At 31.6% G+C, this 10,044-nt stretch overlaps 1 protein-coding gene across 4 annotated transcripts; it reads left to right on the top strand.

The window, feature by feature from the left end:
- Nucleotides 1-1,414: 1,414 nt before the first annotated feature.
- On the top strand, nucleotides 1,415-9,454 carry LOC122576174 (elongation of very long chain fatty acids protein 6-like). 4 transcript variants are annotated; one of them, XM_043746074.1, is made up of 4 exons: nucleotides 4,615-4,830; nucleotides 7,315-7,720; nucleotides 8,192-8,742; nucleotides 8,822-9,454. In XM_043746074.1, the coding sequence occupies exons 2-3, from the start codon at nucleotides 7,395-7,397 to the stop codon at nucleotides 8,739-8,741; spliced, it is 876 nt and encodes a 291-aa protein (XP_043602009.1). In that variant the 5' UTR covers nucleotides 4,615-4,830; nucleotides 7,315-7,394; the 3' UTR covers nucleotide 8,742; nucleotides 8,822-9,454. The 4 variants fall into 4 exon arrangements, with proteins under 4 accessions (XP_043602011.1, XP_043602010.1, XP_043602009.1 ...); XM_043746076.1 differs by lacking the exon at nucleotides 4,615-4,830 and adding an exon at nucleotides 1,415-1,644 and having other exon boundaries at nucleotides 8,192-9,454; XM_043746075.1 differs by lacking the exon at nucleotides 4,615-4,830 and adding an exon at nucleotides 1,415-1,648 and having other exon boundaries at nucleotides 8,192-9,454.
- Nucleotides 9,455-10,044: the final 590 nt, after the last annotated feature.

Here is a 10,044-nt window from a genome sequence, read left to right as displayed (position 1 = left end):
TGGATATCTTGGAAAGTAAAACCTACGGTCGGTTATATGTATAGGAGCAAATTCTCCAGAAGGTAATGCTTTACAACATATTTAAAAATTGTGGAAATTGGAGAGGAGGTAGCTCTTCAGAAATTTCATCTAGTTCTGTATTTCATTTTTATTTTAATTTTTAAATATTTACTCTTTTTTTATTGCACAAATTAGAAATTACACTTTGTCTACTTTATGATGGTTACAAAATCATCGCTTGAAATATTCATACAGGCATTTGCCAAATTCTTCATTATGGTAGCCTGATTTTCCTCCAAACCATTGTTTTACTGGTCATCATTCCGTTTCAATATGTTAGATGTGAACCCCATCTGGTGCTGTAATAAAAGAATTGCGTGTAACACTTTTTCCCTTCACATTAACTTCACCGGCTATCGGCAGAGAATTTAATCTATCTTAACTTAAACCTAATTTGTTTTCTATTTTTATAATTCACTATGTTTGTTCAATATACAGATTCAATCTATGTATAAATTCAATAGTGTGATTAACAGTTTTATGTATATAGCACTTTGTTGCTAACCTACTGCAGCTTTTAAAACTATTGGTATGTATCTCTGAACCAATGGTAACATATTCTTTAATAACAGAGATGAGAATTGATGATTGATCCAGCAATCATCTATATGTGTATCGATGATTCCAAGCACCCAGTGCCCGTCAATCATTCTTTCTCGATTATACTTTCTCTCGCCAGGTTTGGTTTCATCAATCTAATTAAAGAATGAGGACATACAATTTTTGAAATGTGTAAAAGATAAGTAACACAGGTGAAAGAAACTTGAAGTATTAGCGTACATTAATAACGATAGGAGAACTAGATTCTACTTAGTTGTAGACAACTCACAATTAACAGTTTACAATTCATAACAACTTGGCAACTCAACTCTCGACTCCTCACAACTCGACTCTCAACTTACGACTGTCTGTTAATTCGTCCTTCTCCCTTAAGCATCCCTTTGTCTTTTCTCATAACCCTATCACGAACGTGTTCAGTAACCGTCCGCGGTCATGGTCACGTAGGGCTTCTCCCGCGTAACTATTCGACTGAAGGACCGACGACACATTGATGGGCTGCTCGGTTCATTGAAATTTCCAAACCCTTTTGTCCTGTCGACATTTAGGTTTTCTCACAACATTGTTTATGATTCACCCGATATTTCTTAGGCAATTTGTCCACGATACTACAATATTAAAGCTGATTATTTATCAAATATCAGGATAAATAGAAGAATAGACTATCTGTTAGCGCAAAACATGCAATAACATCAGTTATTTATAGATTAGAGACTTTGAACCTTTTAACGAGTAAACGCCTTTCGCACGTCGCTAGAGGTTAGTACTTTAACTGGCATTATTAATGCAGAGCACATCGAATCGCGCCACCAGTTGCGTTACGAACATGAATATTTAATTTTGAAAGTGAATGCAGTATTTGAAGCTGAGTTTGTGTTACGAAATGTGATCTCGGTGAAGAGTTTCAGCACATGGAAACATGAACTATACAGATCATTCGATTTACGTATATGTTATGTGAGGGACATTACAAGAGGAGTTTCAAGAACGAGACAGCAGTTGGGCTCTTTCAAAGATATTGCACCTGTTGGTAAATTGTAACAAACATCAACCTTTTCGTGCAGGTTGCAACCTTTCCTTACTTTGGACAGTACAATTTCAAAGATCAGTTATCAATATCAAATGTGACGATGACGCATGTTTCTTTTGATCTGTCGTTGCGGGCCTTTGTTCAATTAGTAAACATTCATACCGACAGTTATCGTACCCACACTGTTCTAACGTACTCTGTACCCACACTGCTCTAACATACTCTGTACCGATAGTATTCAACTGCCCATGTCACTGAATCAAATTAGCAAATTTAAGAAACGCAACGATATATTTATAAACGTTTACAGATCGGAAAATGAAGCGTACGTATCACTTCAACTAACTGCGCAAAAACGGAAGCATGTCAATTTGCTATTCATTGAAGATTATTTTACTTGCATATAATTTGCTATGTATCAAATTAATGCTCACTGATGTAAAAAATATGTCATCATCGCGAGGTACGATAACATTTATTCTCTCTTTTTCAGTTATCTTCACTGTTTTATCTCGCAAGAAAAATTAGACATCTATATCATCGATTGCGAGCGAATGACCTTTCTATCCCAGCCACGAGAAGAAATAGCGGAACAAAACACTGGTTACGCTATAACTGCTATATTATCGACAAACTCGATATATGGTCAATTATCGTTATTTGTCGCAGTGTTTAAAACACGAGATTGAAATTGGAAAATGTACATCGTATTCTTGAGTTTCAACAATCGCGGTGATTGCGGGATTACATCTATTTAAGTACCAGAATTCATACGAACGTTGCTAGGGATTTTTCGAAAGATTTGTTGAATAATGAATGAATAACGCGATCTTTGGTAAAACGATGGGCAATTTGCGCAACCATACGGACATAAAGTTAGTCACGCGTTGAGACCGTGCCGAACGACTGATTGCCAGACCGAATTTCCATAGTCCTTGAGCGTTTGCAGAGTTAAATAAAGCGTTAAATTCAACAAACCTTTGTACGTGGGAATGTATATCTTGGATACATTCAAAACATTAATTTATTGGAGTACGTGTCGAATTTGATTCAATATATCGTGGAAAAATTAATTAATAAAATTAAGGATGTATATAGATAGACGTGCATCTAACATACATTCAAACGTTTACATTTGCATTTGAACATCTGCATTTAAACATGTACATAATGTACATGTATATAGACATCATCTCATACAACTATCTATATACATCTTTAATTTTAATAATCTGTGTGTACATTCTTTGCTGTTATCGATGTACCACAGATGTACGTATACAACATCAATTTTGTGGATATTGCTAAAAAGATAAAGACACGGAGTAGTAATAAGTCTCTTTACTTAAATTAAAGTATATATTTTTTGTTTATCCATGAGTTATGAGAAGTATCGGATCCTAATCATTTTATATACATTTTGTTTCCTTTCTTGCATAAGCTTCTCCAGTAGATGTATGTTAGTGACAATGCACCTTCGTGTCGATATAATAGATAGCCCGTTGCTATTTAATATCATTTTATTTCTGTGTTATTAGCTTCTCTGCAGATTCCTTTTTTTTTATTTAATTTGTACTTTACAATTTGTCCAGCTGAACATTCGGTAAATTTTTCGAGGTATTCTCTGCAGATGGGCACATATAGAAAGTACGAAGGCTATGTCATTATCATATTGGGTTGCCAACTAAGTGATTGCGGATTTTGTCATTAGGTGGTAATGACCCAATAGAATGACATTCTTTTTTGTTTGCAATATTAGGACATAACTAAATGTTTCTTTAATGTAGATATTTTAATATGTGTACATCTGTTAATACAATTTTTATTGGTAGTATCCCACTGATAATTCCTTTGAGATTTTTTTTTTATTTGGTCGTCAATTTACAAACAATTCTCACTGAGAATTTTAGGTAATTTCATTTAGCGTCCTACAGTAACTTGGATTATAATAATTTATATTATGTTTGATTCTAGTTGAATTTAATGCTTCGATCTAAAGGGTATTTTCTTTTTAGTCTGTGGGTCTGATCCGTCGTGTCAAGTAATTGAGTGACTAATGGGTTGTGATGATTGTTGACTCTTGTGTTATATCTGCTTTTGAACTTGGATATTTCTTCTTTGACTGTGGGTATCTTGAGGTCGCGGTGGATTGTTTCGTTGGTGACATACCAAGGTACATTTATTAAGGATCTTAGTGTTTTTGATTGGAATCGTTGAAGAATTTCTATGTTGAAGTTACTCGCAGTTCCCCATAGTTGGATCCCATAGGTCCAAACAGGTTTTAGTATGGCTTTATATAGCAATATTTTGCTCTGTGTGCTTAAGTTGGAACGACGGCCAATGAACCAGTAGAATTTTTTGAGTTTAGCCTTGATTTGCTTCGATTTGTCTATGATGTGTTGTTTCCATGTCAATATCCTGTCCAAAGTTATGCCCAGATATCTGACTGAGTCCTTGTTAGGAATAGTAATATTATTGATGGTCACCTGAGGGCAGGATTGTTTTCGCGGCGTGAAGGTTACATGTGTGGATTTATTTCCCTTAATTTTGAAGTCCCATTTGTGGAACCACTATCTTTGACATTTGAATATAATTTGTATTATTTAGACTTTAATTTTCTCATACATTTTTGCTCTGCATGAATAAAATCTTTATTACCTTTCAAATTTCGGAACAATATTTAATAGTTATTAGACGTAGAAACAAATACCATGCATACATCTATTGCTAGCTACCAGTAAAAAATGTAAATGATGTATGCTATTACGCAAAACACGCCAGTTGATGTAAGACATATGTTAATAAACATTCAATATATAAACAGTATCTTTTTTAGTAGTAACTAGAAAGAAGAAACTATTATTTATATTATATAAGTGTATTAATTTGCATGATCGTATTGCTTTTTGCAAATTGCGCAAGCTGTTTATCGTTAACCATCTAAGAGGAATATGTTTTATTTCTAGTAGGAAGTGAGGCACTGCACACTCTACGACACGCTGCGTGTGATGATAGTTACCCACTAACCATCAGTGATAGTCTTCCTTGGTTGATTATTTGTACATGTTACTTGTATAAGAATTCAGCGCAAATTAAAATCGATTTTTGTTGGCTTCGTCTAAGAAATATCTACACCCGAACTCAATAGCGGCGTCGATCATTCCCTCGAGGGAAAGAAATTGGTATGGACCGAAATTATTATCATCGAACTTTACTTTTTGATTCAGAAATGAACGCTTCATTGTCAAAAGTTCAGTGTATCCTCTAAAATCGAAAGCCAAGGTTTTCCATAGCCAAATATGTCAATGATGAATAACTTGCTGTAGTAAATGAAGGCAAGTAAATTAAAGCAATAAATTATTGACTTAATTTCTAAATTTGAATTAAATACTAAAATTATATTAATCGATTTATTATTTTGAATACCGATTTGAAAACAAATTTCATGTAAAAAATAACAATTCGTTACATTTAAGTTAGAGATACAGAAATTATATAAATATGCACATTTCAATTATTTTCTTAGTTTTCTAAAAAATTTTTTAAGTGAATAATTCCTTTTGTAATTTCTGCTATATAACACATGTAACGTAAATAGACAAATCAATGATATACTACATATGAAGTGCACACTTTCAGGTCTTATTTCGTATCATATCATATCATATCATTGCTGTTTACGAAGCTCCGAATCGATATTTTGCATTTTATCGAAATCAAAAATATTTTAAACTTCTTATTTTCATTGGCATCATAACTTTTCTAAAGATTTTATATTGTTCAACGGTGAGTGTATCAATCATATGGTTGTGGTTGGAACATAACTTTCTAATTACGTATTTTATGTTACCACGTCATCATACATTGTTTGCCTAAATTAGGGGTATCGCTTTGTCAGATCAAACTATTATTCAACCATTCGTTATTTTATCCATTCATGAAAACGTGAAAATTTTAAAATTTGTTAAAAAGTTTCCGTGCAACACACCTAAGAATCAAATGTGAAAGACAAATGTAACAGAAGCATTGAATTTTTACAACTTTTCTACAATAATGAAACTTATTTATTTTTGGGGAAAGTTGAAAATGTCATTTCATATGTAGCAACCTCATATGTAAATTTAATGCTTTAGTGTACTGTTTGCAATTAAACATTGTGGTGTTAATAATTTTATAACAATAATTAAAAAATATTTGTAAAATATTTGAAAAATAACGGTTATTCCTTTCTTAACATACATAACTCATGACGTACCTTCATTTTTTTTAACCCTTAGATTAATACTTATTGCAGTAGCTAATACTTACTAATTGCAGCTTAATATTCCTTCAAAGAACTTAAGCAATTTAGTCGTATTTCCAAAATGTTTAATCACAGCTTGCTTTTTGCTTTGGTACACTTCAACTGTTTTGTTTTTCCAAAAGGAGGAGTTAAATCTATCTCTAAAAAGAAAATAGTGTGAGTTGAAGTTTAATTAAAAGATGTTGGAAATGAGTGGAATGTAATAATAATGTACATGTAAACCTGTATATTTTGAGATTACGCGGTAATCGTATAATAGGGTATTACTTCAATTATTGAACTCATGTTACTAAAAGTAAAAATCTGGCGGGCTTGGCGGGTTAGTTTAGTTCCAAAGTTTTCTACATTTTAACATTTTCAAAGGCTCTATGTGATTACATAAATCTCAGATTTTTGATTTCAGACAAATATTTTTTCGTTTTCATCTCGTAATCGTTAGAGAATTGCCTTCCTTGTCTTCATTAGAAATTTCTTTATCCGAAAAGTGCGTCAAAGAGAAGTGTTCGTCTAATGGAGAGTGCATCTCAGGATTACAGTGAATACGTTAGTTTTTTATTTTTAATAATATGAGTTGAATAATTATTATTACATTCAAGTACTTCATCTCGAAAATGGTATCCCGTTGGAAGTAGCTATCAACATGTTATTTAACAATAAAGTTGGAAAAATTTGTCAAATGTTCAGCCGGACAAATTGTAAGTATTAAATAAGTAAACAACAAAAAGTATTTAATGATAATACTGTTTAAGAAATTTAATATGATTAAGAAATTTTTTTCTTCCTAGTATATTTTTAAACAAAAGCCTTTTCTTTTTAATTGTGTTAATTTTTTGTTGGGATCTCATTTAGAGCAAAGCGAAAACGAGGTATAATTATATCACCATTTTCATTTAGATTATCATTACCTTCGTTGTTCTTATTTTCATTTTTATCGCCATCCATTGCAGATATTAATAATAATCAAAATACATCTTTCATTTCTTTAGCAGAAGTAAAAGCGTACATAATTTAATTTATATTTGTTTATTTAATATTTTTTTTCCTTTTCTGTCCGATATTGTCCGAAGAATCAAACGTACTGCTGGAAAATGTTCAGAAAATTCAAATCCTACTGTAATTAAACATTAACAACATAACGAACTCTGATGGATGACGAAGCTCATAAAAACAGAACAACATCAACAATATTTTATATTAAATTTTAATTAAATACGATAGACAAAAATAACTAACTTATTATTTTGTATTGCCTTATTACTTTGTTTTGAATATTTTACATTAGTTTGAATACATCATTTATTAAATATTTCAATTTCCATAGTTTTAAAAAAGAGTGTTAACAGTTCTTCTCCTTACATTTTAGTCAATTGACAACGTGGGCGAAAGACTGCGTATTTTCTTTAATTGCTTTGCGACCAGTGGATGTAAAAAAAATATTTTACGATGAATAGAAAGGATTCTCCGCAGATCATTGAACCTACCTACTCGCATGTCTTCAACTTCGAAAAAAACTACTTTTATCCAGACTCTCAAAAATGGTTCCAGAATAATTTTCAGTACTGCTACTACTGCTGTATTATTTACGTGATCCTAATTTTTGGCGGCAAGTACTACATGTCGAGCAGACCAAAGTTTGACTTGAAGCGTCCGCTTGCATTATGGAGTGGATTGCTTGCAGTGTTCTCCATTATCGGATTTTGTAGAACAGCACCGGAAATGTTCTTTACATTGAGACATCATGGGTTTTACTACAGTATTTGCAAACCTAGGTAATGCTACTTTCATATTTTTACCTTTTAATATATTTTCAGGTGAATGGCGATTTTAAAAAATAATTATTAATGAAATGAATTGTTATATGAAATAATTTCTTATGCTCGGTATTTAGTGAATATTGATATGTGGAAAGCGTTAGTGAAATAGGAAACACATTTTTAATAGTTGTTTACGATATTATTCTTATAATAATTCTCTAAAAAGATTTCACGTATAAATTTGTTTCTGAAATGAGTTTTATCGATTGATATAATCAGTTATGTCTACCAATTCGCAACATATCGACCTATACTATACACATTGTATGATTATATTTCCAAATCAAAATAACAAAGTTCTTATTGTTTCATTATATGGGACATAATACATGGTTTTGATTTAAATGTCATATTCACAAAATGAATCGATATTTTAAATATGTTAATCTGTGATATACAATAAGAATGGAATTATTTTCTTTTCAGCCACCTTTTGCAAGATCATGTTTCTGGCTTTTGGACATGGGTATTTGTCCTATCAAAGGTCCTAGAATTTGGCGATACGATCTTCATTGTGTTACGAAAGCAACCATTGATATTTCTACATTTTTACCATCATTTAACTGTTGTTCTTTTCTCTTGGTTCACATATGTGGAGACTACAGCAGCCACAAGGTGGTATGTCGTAATGAACTACTTTGTTCATTCCTGGATGTATTCTTATTATGCTTTGAAAGCAATGCAATACAAAGTACCAAAAGACATTGCCATGATGATTACTACGATGCAGCTGGTACAAATGGTGATTGGTTGCGTTGCAACTATTGCGGCTTACTATTATCGAGAAAGTTGTGGACTTGAATGCTACATTACGCGTAAAAATTTTATATTTGGTTTCGCCATCTACTTCAGTTATTTAATCCTATTTGGAAAATTCTTCTTCGAATCTTATCTTTCCGACAAACGGAAAAACAAAGTCGGAGAGAACGTTCACGTCAATAGAGGAAAGGAGTGTTATAAACCAAAGATTGGCTAAAGTATATCAAAGTTTTTGAAATCTTTTTCTATACACGCTTTCTGATAACATTTTGTGAAAACACTTATAACGTGTTTTAGGAGTCTGTATTAATTTACAACGATAGAAATTGGTTGTGACATAATGCAAGTGATAAGATATTTATTTATTGTAAAACATTTAGTGTATTTGATGTTAAGGTATGGGATATGATGGTTATCAAAAAAGTTGCTCGTGAAGAAGTTAAAATAATTGGAAAGTCAAGAATGAAATTTCGTTAAGCATATCTTCGAAATATTTTTAGGTAACATTAGTAAGAAAAATGGATGCACAAAAAATAAGATACGTTCAGATATGTGATTTTAACTGTATTTTTGTTTGCCGAGTAAATTTATTCTTAGATATGGTAAGGGGATGTTTTAATGATAAACAGTTTAATATTTCATGTAATCGATAATTGACGACTTCTTGAAATTTTTTACTTAACTGACACTCTGATTAAATGTCCAATAATATTAAAGGCTATTACGACGCTTGCTCTAATATCGTCATTATACTCACTAAAAATCTCTGATCGTAAAATAAATACAGAATCAATACATCAATACTTAAACATTGTGAGAAAAGCTTTGTTAATTAAAGAACAAAATTCAGTGTGTCTATGTATGTAGTGTAATCTTAATCCATGGCTATATAAGGAAAAAGTAAATTAATAAAAGCAGACAGAAAGATTATATTTTCGACATCCTTTTACAAATACCTACTTTCACCATCCGTACAAACTTTCAGAAAGCAAACAATCCTACAAAACTGATTATCTATTTCGTTTATTTTTAAACTATTGTATTATATTGCATAATTTCTTTCTGAACAATATTTTCTGCAAATTGTTATATACTAATTGGCCCAGTGACCTAGCTGGGTGGCTTACCTAAATGGAATCATTTAAATATCTTCCTTATTTATGGAAAAACTTCACAGGGCTAAGTTACACGACTGAAAAGGCATTACAATGACGAAAAGAATATTTCCTTAAATTAATTTCTTTTTCCTAGAATTTCAAGGACGTTGTTATATTTTTAAATAGAAGCCTATATTTCTTTACCCATCCATTAATGCATTTTTTTTATTTTGTATATAATAGGTGATAAGATACTTTTGTCTAAAAATACATGGTTTAAAAGACATTTTATTCTGAATTTATAGATATTTTAATACTGGCGCTGGGCATAGTTTTTCTTTTAATGCATCGAAGCTAAGTTGTGTTTTGTCAGTCCAGTGGAATGGCGTGTCTCTCTTAGTGAGTTCAGTAAGTGATTTTGCT

This window comes from Bombus pyrosoma, linkage group LG16 (assembly GCF_014825855.1).
Source record: "Bombus pyrosoma isolate SC7728 linkage group LG16, ASM1482585v1, whole genome shotgun sequence".
NCBI lineage: Eukaryota > Metazoa > Arthropoda > Insecta > Hymenoptera > Apidae > Bombus > Bombus pyrosoma.
The sequence above is the reverse complement of the archived record's forward strand: the minus strand, read 5'-3'. Positions and strand labels throughout refer to the sequence as shown.

Excerpts from the sequence above, each read along its gene's own strand:
- LOC122576174 (XM_043746076.1), top strand. The coding sequence starts at position 7,395 with ATGAATAGAAAGGATTCTCCGCAGATCATTGAACCTACCTACTCGCAT. Across the intron at positions 7,721-8,191 it reads TACAGTATTTGCAAACCTAG|CCACCTTTTGCAAGATCATG; the intron begins GTAATGCTACTT and ends TTTTCTTTTCAG.